This window comes from Siphateles boraxobius, unplaced genomic scaffold (genome assembly GCF_051911475.1).
Source record: "Siphateles boraxobius isolate OS27281-9 unplaced genomic scaffold, OSU_SipBor_1 274, whole genome shotgun sequence".
NCBI lineage: Eukaryota > Metazoa > Chordata > Actinopteri > Cypriniformes > Leuciscidae > Siphateles > Siphateles boraxobius.
The window spans coordinates 303,931-331,159 of NW_027508892.1; the positions used below are offsets into that span (position 1 = coordinate 303,931).

Below are 27,229 nucleotides of genomic sequence, written 5' to 3' on the forward strand. Positions count from 1 at the left end.
GAGTATAGTGCAAAGAATAAGAGTATAGTGCACATAATAAGACTATAGTGCAGAGAAAAAGAGTGTAATGCACACAATACAAGTATAGTGCACAGAATAAGAGTATAGTGCACAGAATAAGAGTATAGTGCAGAGAATAAGAGTATAGTGCACAAAATAAGAGTTTAGTGCACAGATTACGAGTACAGTGCACATATTTGAGAGTATTGTGCACAGAATAACAGTATAGTGCACATAATAAGAGTATAGTGCAGAGAAAAAGAGTGTAATGCACACAGTACAAGTATAGTGCATAGAATAAGAGTATAGTGCACAGAATAAGAGTATAGTGCAGAGAATAAGAGTATAGTGCAGAGAATAAGAGTATAGTGCACAGAATACGAGTATAGTGCACAGAATAAGAGTGTAGTGCAGAGAATACGAGTATAGTGCACAGAATACGAGTATAGTGCACAAAATAAGAGTATAGTGCAGAGAATACGAGTATAGTGCACATAATACGAGTATAGTGCACAGAATAAGAGTATAGTGCAGAGAATAAGAGTATAGTGCACATAATAAGACTATAGTGCAGAGAAAAAGAGTGTAATGCACACAATACAAGTATAGTGCACAGAATAAGAGTATAGTGCAGAGAATAAGACTATAGTGCACAGAATACGAGTGCAGTGCACTTAATAAGAGTATTGTGCACAGAATAAGAGTATTGTGCAAAGAATAAGAGTAATGTGCACAGAATAAGAGTATAGTGCACAGAATACGAGTATAGTGCATAGAATAAGAGTATAGTGCACAGAATACGAGTATAGTGCACAGAATACGAGTATAGTGCACAGAATAAGAGTATAGTGCACAGAATAAGAGTATAGTGCACAGAATACGATTATAGTGCACAGAATACGAGTATAGTGCACAGAATACGAGTATAGTGCAGATAATACGAGTATAGTGCAGATAATACGAGTATAGTGCAGAGAATAAGAGTATAGTGCACAGAATACGAGTATAGTGCACAGAAAAAGAGTATAGTGCACAGAATAAAAGTATAGTGCACATACGATTATAGTGCCGAGAATAAGAGTATAGTGCACAGAATAAGAGTATAGTGCACAGAATAAAAGTATAATGCACATAAGATTATAGTGCCGAGAATACGAGTATAGTGCACAGAATAAGAGTATAGTGCACAGAATAAAAGTATAGTGCACATAAGATTATAGTGCCGAGAATAAGAGTATAGTGCACATAAGAGTATAGTGCCGAGAATAAGAGTATAGTGAATAGAATATGAGTACAGTGCACGGAATAAGAGTATACATCACATAATAAGAGTATAGTGCACAGAATAAGTGTATAGTGCACATAGTAAGTGTATAGTTCACATAATAAGTGTATAGTGCACAGAATAAGAGTATACTGCACATAGTAAATGTATAGTGCACAGAATAAGTGTATACTGCACATAATAAGAGTATAGTGCACAGAATAAGAGCATAAGTACACACTGCAGGTGTCCACTCCAGTCCTGAGTTAATAAAGAGTCACAGGCAGAGGGTTTGAGCTGAACTCAAGGGCCAGAGATGAGAAGCTCTGGAATAATGTACAGTGTGTATTTTGGGACACTGATTTTGTGCTGTTTCTGAGGTGTTGTTGTCGTGTGACAGTGGCAGACGCTGATGTTGAATGAAGCTGTCGACCACACACACTGAACAGTCCTGTGACTTCACAAACACAGATCTGTGCCATCGCCATGGCAACACACTTCTCACTATTAACCCTGTAATAGCCTCAGGAAGCGGAGAACAGGGAAACTCCTGGAATAATGATGGTTTCTCTTTAGGATTCTCTTTATTGATTTGTCGTGATACTGACAGGAATAATTCAGCCATCTCACAAATCGTGTTCTCTATTCAGCAAATGATAATAGTTTTATTGTGTTTTATGTATTATATGGAAAAGAAAATCTTATTACATGACTCTCTGAAATGCTTGATTCTGATTGGTCAGTCGTGACATTCTGAGGTCAGTTATTCGTCAATTATGACCGTCGTCAATAGCAACACTGCTCCAGATATTTGAGACGCTTCTTTCATGTCTCTCTTGTTTTATTAAAAACGCAGCCTCAGTTATCGACTGAATTTACTGTCAAATAAACCCGGAGGACTTCAGTGTTAACAGACCACATGGTAATATTGTTCAAGTGTTCGGCTTGTTGCTAGAATGATTGTTTTATTATAAGATAATAATTTTAAAAGGGTTTCTGGTAACACTTTAAAGTAAGGGTCATTAGTTAACATTAGTTAACATGAACTAATAATGATTAATACTTCTACAGCATTCATTAATCTTAGTTAAAGCTGCATTCTGTACCTTTTTTTGGGTTCAAAATTATCCAAAATAAAGTTTTGAGCGAGTACATAACCAGCCAGTGTTAAACTCTCTGCTTGCCGTAGCTCGACTCCAAACGGTCAGCTTGTGATAATGTTGTTAACTTCAGCGGTAACTCGACCGTGTGTTTGATCATTACGTCACATCTGTCCACATAAAGAAGAATCTCGGCTAGTAGGCTACGAGTGTGAGGATGTTGAGCTGGAGATTATAGACTTTTCTCACAGCACTTGATATAATTAAACTTATTCATTTGATGGCGGATCCAGAAAGGTTCAAACTCGTCAGTGACTGGAGACTCACCGCTGTAAAAGACTTCAGATCGGCTACAGAATAAGAGCGGAAACAAGGAGAATATCGGAAGGGATTAAATGTAGTCATGCAATGCTGATGTTGTTCACATTAACAATTTGAGAACAAAGTATAATTTGCACGTTTGACGTCATATGATGAGCAATCGTTAGATTTAGCGTGATTTACTGAAATACTTTTTTCCCTTAAGTTGGTCAGAACAAAAGTGGATGTTACTCGTTCAGGACATTTTCCGGTGAATATTCTTATGTTGGTCAAACTTCCCAAAACTGTAATCTGTGATTGTGAACGCCAGTCTCACACCGGCGACTGACAGCCGCACAGAGAGAAAAACTACAGAATGCAGCTTTAATGTTAATTTCAACATTTACTAATACATTATTAAAATCAAAGGTTGTATTTGTTAAGATTAGTTAATGCACTGTGAACTAACAACGAACACAATCAACGAACAGCTGTATTTTTATTAACTAACATAAACAAAGATGAACTAATTCAGTAACAAATGTATTGCTCATTGTTAGTTCGTGTTAGTAAATACATTAACTAATGTTACCTAATGAACCTTATTACCGGGTTTCTTCTCATATCAATATGAGATATACATCATTCCTTACACTGGACAACAGCATGTGATCTGAGAAGAAAGAGTATTTTCATTTCTAAATGAACTATTAATAGCAGTGTAATGTTAAAAACACTCTGGTATTTCAGTCATGTTACTGTCAAAGATCCTGTAATGTTTGTGTGTGTAGTCGAGAGACAGATGGAGCAGATTGAGTCTCCCGCTGACTCTCTCTGGCACACGCGTGTGTTTGATGAGCGGCTCTTCATTAATAATTCACACGGCCCTCCTGATTCTCGCCAGGGGAACTTCTGTCACTCGATAGAAACCCGAGGAGCACAAACACAGCTCTTCACATCAGAATACACTCTCAGTGCTTTGATTCCATGCATCAGATGCTGAGGTCTCCACCCAGCAAGCAATATCCTTCATTTCTCCGTCTAGGTTAACTATAGACCCGATATAGTCTGGCTATGAGTAGGTTAACTATAGACCCGATATAGTCCAGCAATGAGTAGGTTAACTATAGACCCAATATAGTCCAGCAATGAGTAGGTTAACTATAGACCCGATATAGTCCGGCTATGATTAGATTAACTATAGACCTGATATAGTCCAGCTATGAGTAGGTTAACTATAGACCCGATATAGCCTAGCTATGAGTAGATTAACTATAGACCTGATATAGTCCAGCTATGAGTAGGTTAACTATAGACCCAATATAATCCAGCTATGAGTAGGTTAAATATAGACCTGATATAGTCTGGCTATGAGTGGGTTAACTATAGACCCGATATAGTCCAGCTATGATTAGATGAACTATAGACCCGAGATAGTCTGGCTATGAGTAGGTTAACTATAGACCCAATATAGTCCAGCAAAGAGTAGGTTAACTATAGACCTAATATAGTCCAGCAATGAGTAGGTTAACTATAGACCCAATATAGTCCAGCAATGAGTAGGTTAACTATAGACCCGATATAGTCCGGCTATGATTAGATTAACTATAGACCTGATATAGTCCAGCTATGAGTAGGTTAACTATAGACCCGATATAGCCCAGCTATGAGTAGATTAACTATAGACCTGATATAGTCCAGCTATGAGTAGGTTAACTATAGACCCAATATAGTCCAGCAAAGAGTAGGTTAACTATAGACCCAATATAGTCCAGCAATGAGTAGGTTAACTATAGACCCAATATAGTCCGGCTATGAGTAGGTTAACTATAGACCCGATATAGTCCGGCTATGATTAGATTAACTATAGACCTGATATAGTCCAGCTATGAGTAGGTTAACTATACACCCGATATAGCCCAGCTATGAGTAGATTAACTATAGACCTGATATAGTCCAGCTATGAGTAGGTTAACTATAGATCAAATATAATCCAGCTATGAGTAGGTTAAATATAGACCTGATATAGTCTGGCTATGAGTGGGCTAACTATAGACCCGATATAGTCCAGCTATGATTAGATTAACTATAGACCTGATATAGTCCAGCTATGAGTAGGTTAACTATAGACCCGATATAGCCCAGCTATGAGTAGATTAACTACAGACCCGATATAATCCAGCAATGAGTAGGTTAAATATAGACCCGATATAATCCAGCTATGAGTAGGTTACCTATAGACCCGATATAGTCCAGCAATGAGTAGGTTAACTATAGACCCGATATAATCCAGCTATGAGTAGGTTAACTATAGACCTGATATAGTCCAGCTATGATTAGGTTAACTATAGACCTGATATAGTCCAGCTATGAGTAGGTTAACTATAGACCCGATATAATACAGCTATGAGTAGGTTAACTATAGACCCGATATAATCCAGCTATGAGTAGGTTAACTATAGACCTGATATAGTCCAGCTATGAGAAGGTTAACTATAGACCCGATATAATCCAGCTATGAGTAGGTTAACTATAGACCCGATATAATCCAGCTATGAGTAGGTTAACTATAGACCCGATATAGTCCAGCTATGAGTAGGTTAACTATAGACCTAATATAGTCCAGCAATGAGTAGGTTAACTATAGACCCGATATAGTCCGGCTATGATTAGATTAACTATAGACCTGATATAGTCCAGCTATGAGTAGATTAACTATAGACCTGATATAGTCCAGCTATGAGTAGGTTAACTATAGACCTGATATAATCCAGCTATGAGTAGGTTAACTATAGACCCGATATAATCCAGCTATGAGTAGGTTACCTATAGACCCGATATAGTCCAGCAATGAGTAGGTTAACTATAGACCCGATATAATCCAGCTATGAGTAGGTTAACTATAGACCTGATATAGTCCAGCTATGATTAGGTTAACTATAGACCTGATATAGTCCAGCAATGAGTAGGTTAACTATAGACCCGATATAATCCAGCAATGAGTAGGTTAACTATAGACCCGATATAATCCAGCTATGAGTAGGTTAACTATAGACCTGATATAGTCCGGCTATGATTAGGTTAACTATAGACCTGATATAGTCCAGCTATGAGTAGGTTAACTATAGACCCGATATAATCCAGCAATGAGTAGGTTAACTATAGACCCGATATAATCCAGCTATGAGTAGGTTAACTATAGACCTGATATAGTCCAGCTATGATTAGGTTAACTATAGACCTGATATAGTCCAGCTATGAGTAGGTTAACTATAGACCTGATATAATCCAGCTATGAGTAGGTTAACTATAGCCCCGATATAATCCAGCTATTATTAGGTTAACTATAGACCTGATATAGTCCAGCTATGAGTAGGTTAACTATAGACCTGATATAATCTAGCTATGAGTAGGTTAACTATAGACCCGATATAATCCAGCTATTATTAGGTTAACTATAGACCTGATATAGTCCAGCTATGATTAGGTTAACTATAGACCCGATATAATCCAGCTATGAGTAGGTTAACTATAGACCCGATATAATCCAGCTATGAGTAGGTTAACTATAGACCTGATATAGTCCAGCTATGAGTAGGTTAACTATAGACCCGATATAATCCAGCTATTATTAGGTTAACTATAGACCTGATATAGTCCAGCTATGAGTAGGTTAACTATAGACCTGATATAGTCCAGCTATGAGTAGGTTAACTATAGACCTGATATAGTCCAGCTATGAGTAGGTTAACTATAGACCCGATATACTCCAGCTATGAGTAGGTTAACTGTAGACCTGATATAGTCCAGCTATGAGTAGGTTAACTATAGACCCGATATAGTCCAGCTATGAGTAGGTTAACTATAGACCCGATATAATCCAGCTATGATTAGTTTAACTATAGACCTGATATAATCCAGCTATGAGTAGGTTAACTATAGACCTGATATAGTCCAGCTATGAGTAGGTTAACTATAGACCTGATATAATCCAGCTATGAGTAGGTTAACTATAGACCTGATATAGTCCAGCTATGAGTAGGTTAACTATAGACCCGATATACTCCAGCTATGAGTAGGTTAACTATAGACCTGATATAGTCCAGCTATGAGTAGGTTAACTATAGACCCGATATAATCCAGCTATGAGTAGGTTAACTATAGACCCGATATAATCCAGCTATGATTAGGTTAACTATAGACCTGATATAGTCCAGCTATGAGTAGGTTAACTATAGACCTGATATAGTCCAGCTATGAGTAGGTTAACTATAGACCTGATATAATCCAGCTATGATTAGGTTAACTATAGACCTGATATAGTCCAGCTATGATTAGGTTAACTATAGACCTGAAATAGTCCAGCTATGAGTAGGTTAACTATAGACCTGATATACTCCAGCTATGAGTAGGTTAACTATAGACCCGATATAATCCAGCTATGAGTAGGTTAACTATAGACCCGATATAGTCCAGCTATGAGTAGGTTAACTATAGACCCGATATAGTCCGGCTATGAGTAGGTTAACTATAGACCTGATATAGTCCAGCTATGAGTAGGTTAACTATAGACCTGATATAATCCAGCTATGAGTAGGTTAACTATAGACCCGATATAATCCAGCTATGAGTAGGTTAACTATAGACCCGATATAGTCCAGCTATGAGTAGGTTAACTATAGACCCGATATAATCCAGCTATGATTAGGTTAACTATAGACCTGATATAGTCCAGCTATGAGTAGGTTAACTATAGACCTGATATAGTCCAGCTATGAGTAGGTTAACTATAGACCTGATATAATCCAGCTATGAGTAGGTTAACTATAGACCTGATATAGTCCAGCTATGAGTAGGTTAACTATAGACCCGATATACTCCAGCTATGAGTAGGTTAACTATAGACCTGATATAGTCCAGCTATGAGTAGGTTAACTATAGACCCGATATAATCCAGCTATGAGTAGGTTAACTATAGACCCGATATAATCCAGCTATGATTAGGTTAACTATAGACCTGATATAGTCCAGCTATGAGTAGGTTAACTATAGACCTGATATAGTCCAGCTATGAGTAGGTTAACTATAGACCTGATATAATCCAGCTATGATTAGGTTAACTATAGACCTGATATAGTCCAGCTATGATTAGGTTAACTATAGACCTGAAATAGTCCAGCTATGAGTAGGTTAACTATAGACCTGATATACTCCAGCTATGAGTAGGTTAACTATAGACCCGATATAATCCAGCTATGAGTAGGTTAACTATAGACCCGATATAGTCCAGCTATGAGTAGGTTAACTATAGACCCGATATAGTCCGGCTATGAGTAGGTTAACTATAGACCTGATATAGTCCAGCTATGAGTAGGTTAACTATAGACCTGATATAATCCAGCTATGAGTAGGTTAACTATAGACCCGATATAATCCAGCTATGAGTAGGTTAACTATAGACCCGATATAGTCCAGCTATGAGTAGGTTAACTATAGACCCGATATAATCCAGCTATGATTAGGTTAACTATAGACCTGATATAGTCCAGCTATGAGTAGGTTAACTATAGACCTGATATAGTCCAGCTATGATTAGGTTAACTATAGACCTGATATAGTCCAGCTATGATTAGGTTAACTATAGACCTGATATAGTCCAGCTATGAGTAACACACTTCTAGCCAAAATAACCCTGAATTTGGTTACATGTCTTTTTTGTCAAAATAACTTGCGAGATGTATGATATTCCATCATGTAAGCAAAGTCAACAGTGATTACAAGGTGTTTGGTTTCATTTCTTCACTCATTTCATTTCCTTGTTATCTAATTGATGACAAGTCTATTCTTGGGCTATTTAGACGTCTATTCAATTTTCACTGAAAGACCAAATTTTGCCTGGTTTTAGCCTCGACGTCAGGCTGTGTTTGGACGGCTATTAGACGTCTTTTAAACGGAAAATTGCTTGCTGGGCAGTCTCACTTTAGTGTTTAAACCGATCGTGAACACACACACGGTTACATGACGAGTGCGAAACGGGAGCATTTCATCTAGATTTCATAAGCTCGATCCCTCGATGGCGGAGCAGAATTAGGACAGATGTGGATGAAGGTCATTCTCCTCCCTCAGCGCTTTAAGAGAGTGTGTGTGGATTGGACGTGAGAGTGTGTGTGGATTGTTGACAGATGACGAGTCTTTTGAGGAAAGACATATTTAACTGAGTCGGGAGGGAACAGAACTAGAATGGGCCGTGCTTTCATCTCCAGGCCTCTTTTGATGAAACGGGGACGAACCGCTGAAGTTTGAGGAGTTTCTCAGATCTTGTGCTTGAAGACATGTTAGATTCTGTGCGGGAGAGCTTTGATTTCCCAGTGTTTATTAGTGACGATTATTTGAGTGGTTAAAGAACTGCACCCCCGACTGAGTCTGGGTTCTCCCAAGGTATTTTTCTCCATTCTGTCACTGATTGAGTTTTGGTTCTTCCTGCCACTGTCGTCTTTTTCACCTTTATTGCCATTGGCTTTTGGCTGGCTTAGTTGGGACATTAAATTTAACATTTCATTTAATTTACAACAATATTATTGATCTCCTGCATTGACAGCATTTTATGAGAACTGATATGAGCTGGACGATGACAACACCTTTTCTCCAGAGCCGCTATATATATAAATTAAGTAAATTAATAACTTTTTTTACAACAAAAATTTGACATTACTGAACTTAAGCTGGACTGTGACGCTATTTCCTTCTGGAAACAAACTTTGTTGCATTATTTTCCTGTTATCTCTGTAAAGCTGCTTTGAAACACATTGTGAAAAGCGATATACAGTATATAAATAAATGTGACTTGACTTGAAAGTAGCCCGAATCTTTCTTCATTCTTGACTGCGACTCTTAGGCTACGTTCAGACTGTCGGTCCAAATCTGTTTTTTGTGGATATCCGATTGAAATCCAAACAGAATTAGCTAATGTGAACAGCAAAAAATCACATGAAATACAATTTTTACAAATGCGTTTCAAAGCTACATTCATATGTGGTTTGAAATCCTATTTAAATTGCATTTCTGGAAATCCGTTTCAGTCTGACCGCTCTGATTGGATTTCGCATTGTATATGTGACTGTCACGTATACTGTATATCATCACACTTCTGCTGTATAGTTTCAAACAGGAAAGTGCTGAAATGACTCGAGCTAATCGAATGGCTCACAGGGAATGTGTTAAGAGTTATTTCTCGGTGTTTGTCCCAAGTCTGTGAGAACGGCTTGGTATTTTTGAACTAGAACTTACTTGTATGCTTGATAAGTTTAAGACAGAAGAGAAAGATCCCGTTCACCCGAACCCCAAAGGTCAAGTTGAGTCTTCTTCATTTATACAGCGCTTTAACACTATAGATGTTTCACAGCAGCTTTACAGTGATAACAGGAGATTACAGTAACAGAGATTGTTTAGGCTTTACAGCAGATCTAGAATAAAGTTATTGTCCAGATAAAGTTAGTTTTGATTGATTCACTTCCGTCGTAAAGATCATTAGTTATTAACTTAGCGGCCGCTAACACACACCGTTCTAACAGAAAACAGAAACTTTAATGTGTTCCGGCCGTCCATTCACACACAACAGTGTTTGAGCTCGAGAACGCAAACTTTCAAACAGGATCCAAGGTGCAAGTTTTGAACATTTTTTGAAAAAACTTTATCTCTGTGTAAACTTCAAAAAACGTGAATCTGTGAAAACGCTGACGGCGTGCACATGCGTATTATGTGTTTAGTCTATAGATTTGCGCGTTTGAATATGTATGTGTGCAGGCTAACCTCGGGCTAACCTAGCGTAGACGCCATCCTTCTTATGATGTAACGAGTACATCAGGATTTATGGGAAGTGTTCCTGGTTCCGGCTGATCTAAACTATGCAGCCTAACATTGAATTATAGAAGTCTATAATGTGTTATGTGTATGCCAGGTTAAAGAGATGTGTTTTTAGTCTAGACTTAATCTGACAGACTGTGTCTCTCGGCCTCTGTCTCCGCACCGGCCGCGGGTGATAAAGACGTGAGGTGGGAAAGGTCGACAGGAGTCGCAGATTAGCGTCACACACACACTTGGGCGGCACACACACACTTGGGCGTCTCTGCGTGTGCCAGCGGATCTGAGATGCGGTTTAATCCCGGCCTGTGTCTCGGCCAGCAGGGGGACAGCAGATGTCCTCTATAAGTGGGTCGGCTTTGTGCGGATCCATCTGGCCCTGTCATGTTAAACTCAGATGCTGGAAATATGATTTCTAGAAGGTGACCTTTGGGATGGCGGCGCTCAACCGGTTTGAGGAACTGGGTTGTGCAAATATTCTTGGCTGATGTTTGCTTTAATTTTCTATGCTGGTAAACAGGGTTAGATACAGGCTTCTCTTGTACATAAAACTCTTGTAAAACTCTACAGGAATTGCCAAAATCACGCAGGCTGGAAATCCAAAACTGTAACACAGTTCAGATGTTATGAGAAGTAGGAGCCGGCGACCGGCGAACATTCAAAGACTTTAATTACATAAAATAAAACAAATACAAAATGAAAGTAAAAGACTGCAGCCCCTCACAGACGACTGCTGTCACATATAACAAAACAAACACAACACACATCCAGGCCTGTTCCTCTCTCCATCTCCACTGTCGTCACTCCTTCTTTTCTGCTTCCGGTCCTCCGTGAGAGATCGAGACCGGTGCGTCGCGCATCATCACTCACACCCTGGCCTCGTCCTGCTCGCCACACAAACATTCGCCTATCGATCATTTATCGCCATCAAATATGGCTTATCACTTGAAACATGTAAGTAGCAGCAACTTTACAAGTCCACTCTCTAATGCTAACCTAGACAAATGTGTGCTATTATTAGGCGCATATCCAAGTGTTTGTGTGGAGAGAGTGTTTACAGCATGACACACACATCACTGCATTTAACTTAAAATACTCCGTCATTTTTGGTCATACAGATAAGAGTAATGCAAACTGTAATTGGTCTACTTTTATTTCTGTAAACTCACAATAACAACAAAACCTTGTGTCTTTGTAAAATAAAATTAATATATAAAATAATGGTGCTTTCTGTCAATTCAGTCTTGAATTTGAGTGCATCAAATAAATAAACTGAAACTCCGTGTATACTTTCCTCACAGACATCAGAAATATATCTATAGACAGCTTGAAATGTCTACATTTGAATGAACAGATTCCATTGGAAAATAAATATTCTCTGATTATGTAATCCATATTAAATGAGCATATATGCGCGTCCACGACTGCAGAGATGACGAGTCGTCGACTTAATATCTCCCGCCCGAAACACAGAAAACATTACCAATAAATTATTAAAATGTTCAGACAATCTCCTCCTGTTTTGTTCACGTTATCATCATCATTATATTTGCCGGTGCGCTGTGTCCATGTGTGCGCTGATTAGGCTATGTGTTTTATATAGGCAATTAAAGGCACATTATTATGATTTATGGATTATTAATATAAACGCGTGATTAGTCGACAGTTTGCTTAAATGAACGACTACTAGTCGACTAGAAAAATCTTTAGTCGAGGGCAGCCCTAGAAAGTACTAAACCTGAACTGAGGGAAACCAGCGCCAGAGACTCTCAGATCACACACAAGCTCCAGTGTTTCACAATCATAGTGTTTGACACGATTCATCTTTGGTGCTTTCTTTAATTACACCGTTCCCTGGAGATCGAGCGGGGTAGTTAACCAGTCAAACAAGCAGTAAAGCAATTATTGGGTCAGAATGAATACAATTCTGACATCTTTAATCACTAGGGGAGTCTGTGCCTGGAGAAAAACAGGAGAATCCACTGAGATGAAGTCATGTTGCTGTTTAACACTAAAGTAATACAGCTTGTGGATCTTCTGAGATCGTCTCTAATGTTGAACCTTTAACCTCAGGCTGTGCTTTTACTCTCCTGCGGTCAAGCTTTAGTTTTCTGATATAGTCCAGCTATGAGTAACACACTTCTTGCCAAAATAACCTTGAATTTGGTTACATGTCGTTTTTGCCAAAATAACTTGCGTAAATATAAAAAAACCCCGATATTCCATCATGTAAGCAAAGTCAACAGTGATTACAAGGTGTTTGGTTTCATTTCTTCACTCATTTCATTTCTTTGTTATCTAATTGATGACAAGTCTATTCTTGGGCTAATTAGACGTCTATTCAATTTTCACTGAAAGACCAAATTTTGCCTGGTTTTAGCCTCGACGTCAGGCTGTGTTTAAACGCAAAATTGCTTGCTGGGAGTACTGTTCTGATGAGGAGAAACGCTTCCCATGTGATTGTTGAGGTATCATACGGGTTGTGATCCTCAAAAACCATCTTCTAAAATATAAAAGAATGGAAAACTCAGCTCAGTTTTAAAACGAGTCCAGCATGGTTGAGAGGGTCTGATCTAGAAGCTTCTTCTGCTCGGGGTTTCCTCATGTGGTTTTGTGTTTTGCAGCTTCAGATCGAGCTGGATCAGCAATATCAGGACAAGTTCCGGAGGCTCCCGGTGGAAATCCAGGAGTTCGTTCAGGATTCTGCTGCCTGTAAAGCCCAGTCGAGGAACAGCGGAGGCGGTATTCCCGTTTCCACGGAAACGCTCCGGTCGGAGTCAGGATCTTCCGAGAAAGTGTTCGACACGACACTCTGAGCTTGAGTTTGTTCTTCATACGCCGTCGAGTTTCCCTGATTTAATGTGCACCTGTAGTATGACGACTGGATGACTTACTTGAACAACATAAAAAATTTTTTTCTTTTTTTCTTACTTTTAAAACTTAGTTTTCACAAGAACTTGCTGCTTATGTGGATTTAAATATGCATATATGTTTAGATGAGTCTTAATGTCTGAGTCTCTTGCTGATGTTTGACCAGTTATTTAATATGAAATGATAGACTACTTAAGCGCACTACTTAGGTCACATCCAGACACGGCTGCCACTGTTTAGACTTTATATGAATTTGATTCTTTTATATATATATAACAACACATGGACATTAAAACAAGTGATTAATTTGCATGTACAAAAATTTGATGTGAATGGAAAACATTCATTTACAATATTTATGCATTTGGCAGACACTTTTATCCAAAGCGACTTTCAGTGCGTTCAAGCTATTCTGTTAGTTCCTTGGGAATCGAACCCGTGATCCTGGCGTTGCGAACACCATCATCTACTGTTTAATATGGAGATTCTTATGTGCCACATAGAGGAATATTTGACCATGAGAAACTGCTTATGAGACTTCTGTCAGAAGAGAAAACAGTTTGGACCAAAGTAGTTTCAAATAAAGAAGAACTGTAAAGTAACAGACACTGTCCTTGATGTGAATGTTTCCCAATGTAAGAAGTGTGTGAAAGAGGTTCTTTTATCAATATTAATGAAGCTCATCTGATATTATGAAGCACGAGTCCCATGAAGCGAACAGATCAACCGCGTCTCATGATGAGAGTCTGTGCCTTCAACACGTTTAATCCTGTAAATATATATATATATGTCTATCGGCACTACTGAGTAACGCGTGTGACTTCCAGTATTTCAATAAATGTTACATCATAGAAACGCTTTTCACTTGAAGTTTCTCCATGTTGAAGTTGCTGTATGTGAAGCTTCTTAAAAGCCTGTGGATGAAATAAATGTTGCTTCTGTGTAAAGTGTATCGCTGTGTGTCGTTCTTCCTTGTGTGTGTGTGTGTGTGTGTGTGTGTGTGTGTGTGTGTGTGTGTGTGTGTGTGTGTGTGTGTGTGAGAGAGAGACTGAGTGTGTTTGTGTGTGTGTGTGTGTGTGAGTGTGTGAGAGACTGAGTGTGTGTGTGTGTGTGTGTGTGTGTGTGTGCGTGTGTGAGAGACTGAGTGTGTTTGTGTGTGTGTGTGTGTGTGAGTGTGTGTGAGTGAGACTGAGTGTGTGTGTGTGTGTGTGTGTGTGTGTGTGTGTGAGTGTGTGTGAGTGAGACTGAGTGTGTGTGTGTGTGTGTGTGTGTGTGTGTGTGTGTGTGTGTGTGTGTGTGTGTGTGTGTGTGTGTGTGAGTGAGACTGAGTGTGTGTGTGTGTGTGTGTGTGTGTGTGTGTGTGTGTGAGTGTGTGTGAGTGAGACTGAGTGTGTGTGTGTGTGTGTGTGTGTGTGTGTGTGTGTGTGTGAGTGAGACTGAGTGTGTGTGTGTGTGTGTGTGTGTGTGTGTGTGTGTGTGTGTGTGTGTGTGTGTGTGTGTGTGTGTGTGTGTGTGTGTGTGTGTGTGTGAGTGTGTGAGAGACTGAGTGTGTGTGTGTGTGTGTGTGTGTGTGTGTGTGTGTGTGTGTGTGTGTGTGTGTGTGTGTGTGTGTGTGTGTGTGTGTGTGTGTGTGTGTGTGTGAGTGTGTGTGAGTGTGTGTGTGTGTGTGTGTGAGTGAGACTGAGTGTGTGTGTGTGTGTGTGTGTGTGTGTGTGTGTGTGTGTGTGTGTGTGAGAGACTGAGTGTGTGTGTGTGTGTGTGTGTGTGTGTGTGTGTGTGGTGTGTGTGTGTGTGTGTGTGTGTGTGTGTGTGTGTGTGTGTGTGTGTGAGTGTGTGAGAGACTGAGTGTGTGTGTGTGTGTGTGTGTGTGTGTGTGTGTGTGTGTGTGAGTGTGTGTGTGTGTGTGTGTGTGAGTGTGTGTGAGTGTGTGTGTGTGTGTGAGTGTGTGAGAGACTGAGTGTGTGTGTGTGTGAGTGTGTGAGAGACTGAGTGTGTGTGTGTGTGTGTGTGTGTGTGTGTGTCTGTGTGTGTGTGTGTGTGTGTGTGTGTGTGTGTGTGTGTGTGTGTGTGTGTGTGTGTGTGTGTGTGTGTGTGAGTGTGTGAGAGACTGAGTGTGTGTGTGTGTGTGAGTGTGTGTGTGTGTGTCCGCTGTGGCCAGTTTCCCCATCATCCCTGTAACAACAGTTCCCACAGCAGGTTTTATGCACAGATGCCCAGTGGTGTTCAGTGACAGACTAAAGCACATGTGAACTAACACAGGAATTCAGCTGGAAATATAATCAACTTAAAAATAAACACGGCAGCTTTCAGCAATAACTCAGATGTTGATCTTTAAATGGGATGCCGGATGGGACGAAACACACACTTGCGTGTACAAACATATATTTGCGCATTATGAAACTTTGGTGGTCCATTGCAGCCACATACAGATTTTTTTCACTCAATTATGTCGTAATAACGAGATGTTATATCATTTTGACAACATCTTTTCTCGTAATAATGAGATAGACTATTTATGCCTTTATCATACTTCCACCTTCGAAAGCTGAAGCAAATAGTAAAAGCCCCCAATACAGGACATTCTAACGCTTAACGTGAAAACGATTAACATGGTTTAATAAGATCAAATTCTCTACACACCTTAAAGTAGATGAGCCCAGAATATGAACTCAATGCATTTAATTACACGTTAATCATTTTCCTCCCATAGAAACACGTTATTATAATGAAAACGCTTAACGTGGCTTTCGAGGATGGCATTGCGGTTTCCACAACAAATCCTTTAAATGGTATTCAATGCAAAACAAAAATGAAAAATATAGGCTAAGTAGCCTATAAAATATACATAAATGATTGTGAATTAATTAGCCCACAAAAAAAATATTTTAAAGCCTAAACAAATGTATTTAAAGCAAAACTGAAACCAGCTTTGGGCGTTTATCTGTATAAGACTATTGTATTAGTTTATATTATTATTGTTATTATTATTATAAATATGTGCATTTTTATATTTTTATTTATGAACTTATTTATGTATATCACCGCTTATGCGATGTTGTTAAAAGGACATAACATCTCGTTATTAGGACATAATTGAGTGGAAAAAAATATTTGCGTCACCGTTTCCTATGCACAATATATGTGTGAACGCGCAAGTGTTTTAATGTGTTTCGTCCCATACTTTAATACTTCCGGAGTATTATATACGATAGTGTCCTACCTAGACACACACACACACACACACACACACACACACACGTGTGCGCGCACGGACGGACGCACGCACGCACGCACGCACACATATGGGCACACACACACACGTGCGCGCGCATGGACGGACGCACGCACGCACGCATATGGGCACACACACACACACACACACACACACACGCACACACACAGACACATGTTTTGAACACAAGTGAATGAGCTGCTCTCATGTTTCCATCGGTCAGATAATGGCGCTGATGCTCATTGGCTGCTGACAGGTCAGTGGGAGGAGTTATGTTAATATTCATTGTGCTGTACAGTGAATCTATATGACAAGTAAATTATATCAATAAAACTGGCAGCTCAAATTCGCAGTGACCTGAATAATCAGACTGGCTCATGTGGAAAACAGTTCCTCTGATGCTTGTGGACATTAATTACAAACGCCCACAATTCACAATTACATCTGCAGCGAAATAAACAACAAACAACCAGAGATTCAGTTAGATCGAAAACAGACATAGATGATAGATATATAGATAGATAGATGATAGATAGATAGATAGATAGATAGATAGATAGATAGATAGATAGATAGATATATAGATAGATATATAGATAGATAGATAGATGATAGATAGATAGATAGATAGATAGATAGATAGATAGATAGATAGATAGATAGATAGATAGATAGATAGATAGATAGATAAGGCACTGATGCAGTGATACATTGATGCAGTGGTGTGTGTGTGTGTGTGTGTATGCAGTGATACATTGATGCAGTGGTGTGTGTGTGTGTGTGTCTGCAGTGATACATTGATACTTTGATGCAGTGGTGTGTGTGTGTGTGTGTGTGTGTGTCTGCAGTGATACATTGATACTTTGATGCAGTGGTGTGTGCGTGTGTGTGTGTGTGTGAGTGTGCCTGCAGTGATACAGTGGTGTGTGTGTGAGAGAGTGAGTGTGTGTGATGCAGAGCTGATGTCCGGCTGCACTGAGGGTTTCCTGCGCGCGTGACACAGAGGAAGATCCACCATCATCGCGCGCTCGCCAGCGCAGGGAATTCTGGCTTTTCCCGGGAATGTTGCGGGCGTTTGCTGATGTGTGATGACGGTAAGAGATGCGCGCGTCACACGCGGCTCGTGCGCGTGTTATTGAGCTGTAGGGCAGGGCGCGCGCGCGCGTATGTGTGTTAATGTGTGAGGAGAATCAAAGGGAACTGCTGTTAGCTCTCAGGCTAGCTGGCTAACGCCGTGCACGAGATCATCTGTGTGTGAAAGCAGCTGTTTCCCACACACACCATCCGTCATGTGAACACGGTGAGACGCAACTGTTGCTTGTTGACATGTGACTGTAAATGCAGCGCTGATGGTGTGTGTGTGTGTGTGCGCGCTAATGTTTATCTTAGACCAGTTCACACTGGATCCTCACAACTAATACTGAGAATTACGTAATGCCTGCTGAATGAAATCTATGGGATCTTATGCATGCGGCCCGTCAAGTGTGTGTGTGTGTGTGTGTGTGTGTGAGAGAGAGGAGATGTGCGTTACTGCAGAACGCAAGATCATCATCTCTGTGTGTGTGTGTGTGTGTGTGTGTGTGTGAGATAAGATCTGGCACGTATGATTCAGTTTGAACTATAACAGTGTCAGAAATGAACTTCTGTTTTGAGGCATAGCCTATTTATCCATGAATTCATTTTCAGAGCTTTGTCTCCAACAACTATAAAAAAGAACCAAGTGTCTCTATAATGATTCACAAGATTTCATAACAGCAGATATTCAGAAACATTTTAATATCTGGGACATTTTGATCCCTGATTAATGTCTGATCCTCTATATATATTCAGTAAACATGTATATTTTTGTAGTTATGTCTATATTATGTTCTCCCCTTAAACATGACTAAAACTAGATGCATCTGATATCAATGTAATTTTGTTTTTGAGTATGTGTTATGTTTTCAAAATATTCAAGATGCAAAATCTAAAAAAAATAAGCTTTTGTGCCTTATTTGAGATTTACAGACGCAATTTGACATTTATAATTATAGCCTTACTTCGTCTAAATGTAAATGTTGCAAATATAGAAATATTCCCAATGCTGTTAAAATGAACAACAGGATTACTTGAAGTGAAACCCAGATCCAGACGAGGAATTATTGACTTTTACTAGAAAACTAACTAGTTTCTGATGCCGGTTGCATAAACAGCTAAGACTATATTAGACTATATATTTCTCAGTGAGATGATGCACAGGTTATTCTGGATCTGAAGACGTGTGTGCGTGTTCTGTCATGAGCAGAGGTGTGTGTGTGTGTTCAGGGATGTAAGAGCGCGTCACACCTGTTCACGTGAGTGTGTGTGTGTGTTCGTCATGAGCAGAGGTGTGTGTGTGTGTGTGTGTGTGTGAGAGCTTGCGCAGGAACAGTGTGTAGATGCTCAGCTGTGTGTTAAACACCGGGAGATTCACCTCAGGTTAGTACGCGTGTTATTCTGACAGCTTTCAGGTTATTCAGACTCGTACACTGAACTATCAGCTTGTGTTGTTGTTATTGTGTGATTTGAATCGCTGATAGTTGATTGAGTCTCTCGTACTTCTTTCTTTATATGTGATTGTTGTTCTCTATCATGAGGGTTAGTGTGTTTGACGGAGCAGATCCGGCTCAAGACACTACATTCTGCTTTCAGACACGAATATCCATATGGGTTAATGACAAATAAAGCTTCGAAAAAGGTCTTTTTAAAAATATACATTTTCAAAATTGATGTAATGCATATTTTGAGCAGGAACAATGTGTTTCAATTGTTAAATAATAAAATTTTACTGTGAAATCTTAGCAAAGTAACCCGTAAAGTGTCTAACACTATAATAATTATTATTATTATTATTATTATTTTGTGGTTGTGTATTTTATTCATATTCATTTCTAATTATTGCATTCTAGTGGACAGGTATCTTTAGCATCCGATTTTACTTTTAAAGACATAAAAATAATCGTTCAAGTATACCAGTAAATGCATTCAATACATTACAGCCATTTATTCACTTTGACGTTTTTACCACATGACAACATTAATAATGACAGGAAATATGCTGAAAAATGGATTTCTTTTTCATCTCAATGACATATAGTAAATAAGATACAAGTGTTTCTCTATTGATATAAAAGTAGTAAATTGATCAGAAACAGAATGAACCACATTCGGCTGTAGATTGATTAAATACACTGTAATCGATTGTGATGAATAACAACAAAGTCAAGTTTTATTAGCTATATATTGATACAAAAATAATCATCAGCTTAAGTCAGTTGAGAATTTTATTCATCAAAATGTTTAAAACATTAAATACACAGCAACTTTAACGGAACACTATATAATAACCAATAACTAATAGACCAGATTCATCAGATGTTTTCTTTTTGTTAGAGCCGGACGGATCATATCTAACGCTTTAGTTCTCATCATATTTAACGCTTTAGTTCTCATCATATCTAGCGCTTTAGTTCTCATCATATCTAGCGCTTTAGTTCTCATCATATCTAACGCTTTAGTTCTCATCATATCTAACGCTTTAGTTCTCATCATATCTAGCGCTTTAGTTCTCATCATATCTAACGCTTTAGTTCTCATCATATCTAGCGCTTTAGTTCTCATCATATCTAGCGCTTTAGTTCTCATCATATCTAACGCTTTAGTTCTCATCATATCTAACGCTTTAGTTCTCATCATATCTAGCGCTTTAGTTCTCATCATATCTAACGCTTTAGTTCTCATCATATCTAACGCTTTAGTTCTCATCATATCTAACGCTTTAGTTCTCATCATATCTAGCGCTTTAGTTCTCATCATATCTAACGCTTTAGTTCTCATCATATCTAGCGCTTTAGTTCTCATCATATCTAGCGCTTTAGTTCTCATCATATCTAACGCTTTAGTTCTCATCATATCTAACGCTTTAGTTCTCATCATATCTAACGCTTTAGTTCTCATCATATCTAACGCTTTAGTTCTCATCATATCTAACGCTTTAGTTCTCATCATATCTAACGCTTTAGTTCTCATCATATCTAGCGCTTTAGTTCTCATCATATCTAACGCTTTAGTTCTCATCATATCTAACGCTTTAGTTCTCATCATATCTAGCGCTTTAGTTCTCATCATATCTAACGCTTTAGTTCTCATCATATCTAGCGCTTTAGTTCTCATCATATCTAACGCTTTAGTTCTCATCATATCTAACGCTTTAGTTCTCATCATATCTAACGCTTTAGTTCTCATCATATCTAGCGCTTTAGTTCTCATCATATCTAACGCTTTAGTTCTCATCATATCTAGCGCTTTAGTTCTCATCATATCTAGCGCTTTAGTTCTCATCATATCTAACGCTTTAGTTCTCATCATATCTAACGCTTTAGTTCTCATCATATCTAGCGCTTTAGTTCTCATCATATCTAACGCTTTAGTTCTCATCATATCTAACGCTTTAGTTCTCATCATATCTAACGCTTTAGTTCTCATCATATCTAACGCTTTAGTTCTCATCATATCTAGCGCTTTAGTTCTCATCATATCTAACGCTTTAGTTCTCATCATATCTAGCGCTTTAGTTCTCATCATATCTAACGCTTTAGTTCTCATCATATCTAACGCTTTAGTTCTCATCATATCTAACGCTTTAGTTCTCATCATATCTAACGCTTTAGTTCTCATCATATCTAGCGCTTTAGTTCTCATCATATCTAACGCTTTAGTTCTCATCATATCTAACGCTTTAGTTCTCATCATATCTAACGCTTTAGTTCTCATCATATCTAACGCTTTAGTTCTCATCATATCTAGCGCTTTAGTTCTCATCATATCTAACGCTTTAGTTCTCATCATATCTAACGCTTTAGTTCTCATCATATCTAACGCTTTAGTTCTCATCATATCTAGCGCTTTAGTTCTCATCATATCTAACGCTTTAGTTCTCATCATATCTAGCGCTTTAGTTCTCATCATATCTAGCGCTTTAGTTCTCATCATATCTAACGCTTTAGTTCTCATCATATCTAACGCTTTAGTTCTCATCATATCTAACGCTTTAGTTCTCATCATATCTAACGCTTTAGTTCTCATCATATCTAGCGCTTTAGTTCTCATCATATCTAACGCTTTAGTTCTCATCATATCTAGCGCTTTAGTTCTCATCATATCTAACGCTTTAGTTCTCATCATATCTAACGCTTTAGTTCTCATCATATCTAACGCTTTAGTTCTCATCATATCTAGCGCTTTAGTTCTCATCATATCTAACGCTTTAGTTCTCATCATATCTAACGCTTTAGTTCTCATCATATCTAGCGCTTTAGTTCTCATCATATCTAACGCTTTAGTTCTCATCATATCTAGCGCTTTAGTTCTCATCATATCTAACGCTTTAGTTCTCATCATATCTAACGCTTTAGTTCTCATCATATCTAACGCTTTAGTTCTCATCATATCTAACGCTTTAGTTCTCATCATATCTAACGCTTTAGTTCTCATCATATCTAACGCTTTAGTTCTCATCATATCTAACGCTTTAGTTCTCATCATATCTAGCGCTTTAGTTCTCATCATATCTAGCGCTTTAGTTCTCATCATATCTAGCGCTTTAGTTCTCATCATATCTAGCGCTTTAGTTCTCATCATATCTAACGCTTTAGTTCTCATCATATCTAACGCTTTAGTTCTCATCATATCTAGCGCTTTAGTTCTCATCATATCTAACGCTTTAGTTCTCATCATATCTAGCGCTTTAGTTCTCATCATATTTAACGCTTTAGTTCTCATCATATCTAGCGCTTTAGTTCTCATCATATCTAGCGCTTTAGTTCTCATCATATCTAACGCTTTAGTTCTCATCATATCTAACGCTTTAGTTCTCATCATATCTAGCGCTTTAGTTCTCATCATATCTAACGCTTTAGTTCTCATCATATCTAGCGCTTTAGTTCTCATCATATCTAACGCTTTAGTTCTCATCATATCTAACGCTTTAGTTCTCATCATATCTAACGCTTTAGTTCTCATCATATCTAACGCTTTAGTTCTCATCATATCTAACGCTTTAGTTCTCATCATATCTAGCGCTTTAGTTCTCATCATATCTAGCGCTTTAGTTCTCATCATATCTAGCGCTTTAGTTCTCATCATATCTAACGCTTTAGTTCTCATCATATCTAACGCTTTAGTTCTCATCATATCTAACGCTTTAGTTCTCATCATATCTAGCGCTTTAGTTCTCATCATATCTAGCGCTTTAGTTCTCATCATATCTAGCGCTTTAGTTCTCATCATATCTAACGCTTTAGTTCTCATCATATCTAACGCTTTAGTTCTCATCATATCTAACGCTTTAGTTCTCATCATATCTAACGCTTTAGTTCTCATCATATCTAACGCTTTAGTTCTCATCATATCTAACGCTTTAGTTCTCATCATATCTAACGCTTTAGTTCTCATCATATCTAGCGCTTTAGTTCTCATCATATCTAACGCTTTAGTTCTCATCATATCTAGCGCTTTAGTTCTCATCATATCTAACGCTTTAGTTCTCATCATATCTAGCGCTTTAGTTCTCATCATATTTAACGCTTTAGTTCTCATCATATCTAGCGCTTTAGTTCTCATCATATCTAACGCTTTAGTTCTCATCATATCTAACGCTTTAGTTCTCATCATATCTAGCGCTTTAGTTCTCATCATATCTAACGCTTTAGTTCTCATCATATCTAGCGCTTTAGTTCTCATCATATCTAACGCTTTAGTTCTCATCATATCTAACGCTTTAGTTCTCATCATATCTAACGCTTTAGTTCTCATCATATCTAACGCTTTAGTTCTCATCATATCTAACGCTTTAGTTCTCATCATATCTAACGCTTTAGTTCTCATCATATCTAACGCTTTAGTTCTCATCATATCTAACGCTTTAGTTCTCATCATATCTAACGCTTTAGTTCTCATCATATCTAACGCTTTAGTTCTCATCATATCTAACGCTTTAGTTCTCATCATATCTAACGCTTTAGTTCTCATCATATCTAACGCTTTAGTTCTCATCATATCTAACGCTTTAGTTCTCATCATATCTAACGCTTTAGTTCTCATCATATCTAACGCTTTAGTTCTCATCATATCTAACGCTTTAGTTCTCAGTCCCACTTTTTATTTAGTCGCTTTAACTACCATGTTCTAACATTTAATAATTTGATAAAAAGCTCTTAGGCTATTGTGTACATGTTTCACATTGTACTTATATTTAAAAAAATGCCTGAATTGAAAAAATATATGCAAAATGACATCTGTTAATTTCTGTAGTGACATCTATAATTACACTGTTGACCTTCCCAAACCCTTAACCTTTAACATTTAACCCTAACCTGACCTCAATAGCAGCAAAACAACTTGAACAAGTACATCAACCATTTCTTTGATTAGTTAGTTAAAGACACCTAATATAATGAGTTTTCATGACCATAATTGAAATTGTAAAACAACATTTACAACAATAATTAAAAAATAGAACAATAATAGACAATCTTAGCTTAAATGTATTATTTATTTAGCGTAAATAACTTTTTTTTATTTCATATAGGGACATTTACTGCAGTTGCGTCTCCTGACTTTTGCAACTAATCTCACATTGAACAGGATGATTATATGTGGATGCTTGTATTAATATGTGGATGCTTGTATTAATATGTGGATGCTTGTATTAATATGTGGAGCTTGTATTAATATGTGGAGCTTGTATTCGCTTTTGCCTGTGCTAGAAAGTTAGGCATAGTATTATTCTATACCGGAAGTTGTACTTTGGTTGTACCGGCTGACGTGTGGCAGTATCGGAGAGTGATCTGTCCTATGATCACGTTTATTGTAATCTTTCATCATCATGTTTACAGGTGTGCCTCCTGACATCATCCTCTCAACAGATGATATTTATCAAATATGAGGTTTCAAACATAAAATGATGATTTTATTTAGAATTTCTTCTTATCAAAACACCATTTTAAATAGTTTTCTTAGTCTGTTTATTTTTGCGGAGACTGCGGACGGTTGTGCCAAATAATATTATTTAAATGCACTGAAAATTAATTAAAACTAAATAGGTTTATAGGTATATGTCTTGAATTGATCATTTTAAAAGAAAATGTTGCACTTTTGCACAGAAGTAGTGCCGTCAGGTCATGCACACTGATCAGACTCGCGGTGAGCGTGAAGCGTCAGGCGTATCGGGACTGATATGTACATGAAAGATTCGTGTATTAATGCAGATTTACAGATCGCTGTCAGAAACCGCAATCGGCGGCTGATGCTCCCGTCAGTCGTTTCAACATTCGAGTGAGAATGATGTGTTTTCCCGCATCTTTCCCGTGTCGTGTTGTTGTTTTGGTGTGTGTGTGTGTGTGTGTTAGTGTGTGTGTGCTGTAGGAAAGAAAGATGCGCTATTATTTTTTAATTAGGCAGATGCAAACACAATGAGTCACTGGCTTCTGGCTGTTGTTGTTGACGTTTGCTTTCATTGCACTGTTTTCTGCAGACACACACACACACACACACACACACACACACACACACACACACACACACACACACACACACACACACACACTCCTGTGCTTCTGTTTGGGTTTCATTGGTTTCTCTGTGTGTTTGTCTTCACAGGGACAAAGATGTTGCTCGCTCCTTAAATCACTTTCCACACCGCTGGTGAGTTTGTCGATTGTTCCTCTTCAGTGTGTTTCTCTTCACACACACACACACACACACACACACACACACACACACACACACACACACACACACACACACACACACACACACACACACACACACACACACACACACACACACACACACACACACACACACACACACACACACACACACACATTAAACAGTATTGATGTAGTGTGTTGGTTTAGCCGGTAGAGTCGTGGTTCAACTATTTCAAGAATGTTCCTTACATCTCTAACTACAGATGTAAGCAGTCACAGCTCATTCTGGGATATTAACGCAGTTGTTGCTCGTGTGTGTTCAGGAGTTCAGTGTGTGTGTGTTCAGGAGTTCAGTGTGTGTTCAGGAGTTCAGTGTGTGTGTGTGTGTGTTCAGGAGTTCAGTGTGTGTGTGTTCAGGAGTTCAGTCTGTGTGTGTGTGTGTGTGTGTGTGTATGTGTGTTCAGGAGTTCAGTGTGTGTGTGTTCAGGAGTTCAGTGTGTGTGTGTTCAGGAGTTCAGTGTGTGTGTGTTCAGGAGTTCAGTGTGTGTGTGTTCAGGAGTTCAGTAGTTCAGTGTGTGTTCAGGAGTTCAGTAGTTCAGTGTGTGTTCAGGAGTTCAGTGTGTGTGTGTGTGTGTTCAGGAGTTCAGTGTGTGTGTGTTCAGGAGTTCAGTCTGTGTGTGTGTGTGTGTATGTGTGTTCAGGAGTTCAGTGTGTGTGTGTTCAGGAGTTCAGTGTGTGTGTGTTCAGGAGTTCAGTGTGTGTGTGTTCAGGAGTTCAGTGTGTGTGTGTTCAGGAGTTCAGTAGTTCAGTGTGTGTTCAGGAGTTCAGTAGTTCAGTGTGTGTTCAGGAGTTCAGTGTGTGTGTGTGTTCAGGAGTTCAGTGTGTGTGTGTTCAGGAGTTCAGTGTGTGTGTGTTCAGGAGTTTGGTGTGTGTTCAGGAGTTCAGTGTGTGTTCAGGAGTTCAGTGTGTGTTCAGGGGTTCAGTGTGTGTTCAGGAGTTCAGTGAGTGTTCAGGAGTTCAGTGTGTGTGTGTTCAGGAGTTCAGTGTGTGTGTGTTCAGGAGTTCAGTGTGTGTTTGTTCAGGAGTTCAGTGTGTGTTCAGGAGTTCAGTGTGTGTTCAGGAGTTCAGTGTGTGTGTTCAGAAGATCACTGTGTGTTCAGGAGTTCAGTGTGTGTGTGTGTGTGTGTGTGTGTGTGTGTTCAGGAGTTCAGTGTGTGTGTGTGTGTGTGTGTGTTCTGGAGTTCAGTGTGTGTTCAGGAGTTCAGTGTGCATTCAGGAGTTCAGTGTGTGTCTGTTGTTCAGGAGTTCAGTGTGTGTGTGTGTGTGTTCAGGAGTTCAGTGTGTGTTCAGGAGTTCAGTGTGTGTTCCGTGTGTGTGTTCAGGAGTTCAGTGTGTGTTCAGGAGTTCCGTGTGTGTGTTCAGGAGTTCAGTGTGTGTGTGTGTTGTTCATGAGTTCAGTGTGTGTGTGTGTGTGTGTGTGTGTGTTCAGGAGTTCAGTGTGTTCAGGAGTTCAGTGTGTGTTCAGGAGTTCAGTGTGTGTTCAGGAGTTCAGTGTGTGTTCAGGAGTTCAGTGTGTGTTCAGGAGTTCAGTGTGTGTTCAGGAGTTCAGTGTGTGTTCAGGAGTTCAGTGTGTGTTCAGGAGTTCAGTGTGTGTGTGTTCAGGAGTTCACTATGTGTTCAGAAGTTCACTGTGTGTTCAGGAGTTCAGTGTGTGTTCAGGAGTTCAGTGTGTGTTCAGGAGTTCAGTGTGTGTTCAGGAGTTCAGTGTGTGTTCAGGAGTTCAGTGTGTGTTCAGGAGTTCAGTGTGTGTTCAGGAGTTCAGTGTGTGTTCAGGAGTTCAGTGTGTGTTCAGGAGTTCAGTGTGTGTTCAGGA

General features: G+C 38.8%; 2 protein-coding genes across 9 annotated transcripts in view; both read left to right on the forward strand.

Moving 5' to 3' along the window:
• Window positions 1–14,345, forward strand: part of plcb1l (phospholipase C beta 1-like) — a 233,917-nt gene extending 219,572 nt beyond the window's left edge. For both annotated transcript variants that reach the window (XM_077245642.1, XM_077245643.1), the window contains one exon: window positions 13,149–14,345. In XM_077245642.1, coding sequence (XP_077101757.1) covers window positions 13,149–13,340 — 192 coding nt within the window. In that variant the 3' untranslated portion in view covers window positions 13,341–14,345. The remainder of the gene's footprint in view (window positions 1–13,148) is intronic.
• Window positions 14,346–17,519: 3,174 nt separating this feature from the next.
• plcb4b (phospholipase C, beta 4b) overlaps window positions 17,520–27,229 on the forward strand; it is a 146,284-nt gene continuing 136,574 nt past the window's right edge. For 4 of the 7 annotated variants that reach the window (XR_013207528.1, XR_013207532.1, XR_013207533.1 and 1 more), the window contains exons 1-2: window positions 17,520–17,721; window positions 25,304–25,348. The gene's annotated coding sequence lies outside the window, so the exon portion shown is untranslated. Of the gene's footprint in view, window positions 17,722–17,803; window positions 17,928–19,009; window positions 19,085–25,303; window positions 25,349–27,229 lie in introns of those variants that run through there. The other 3 variants (XR_013207529.1, XR_013207530.1, XR_013207531.1) reach the window with 3 other exon arrangements.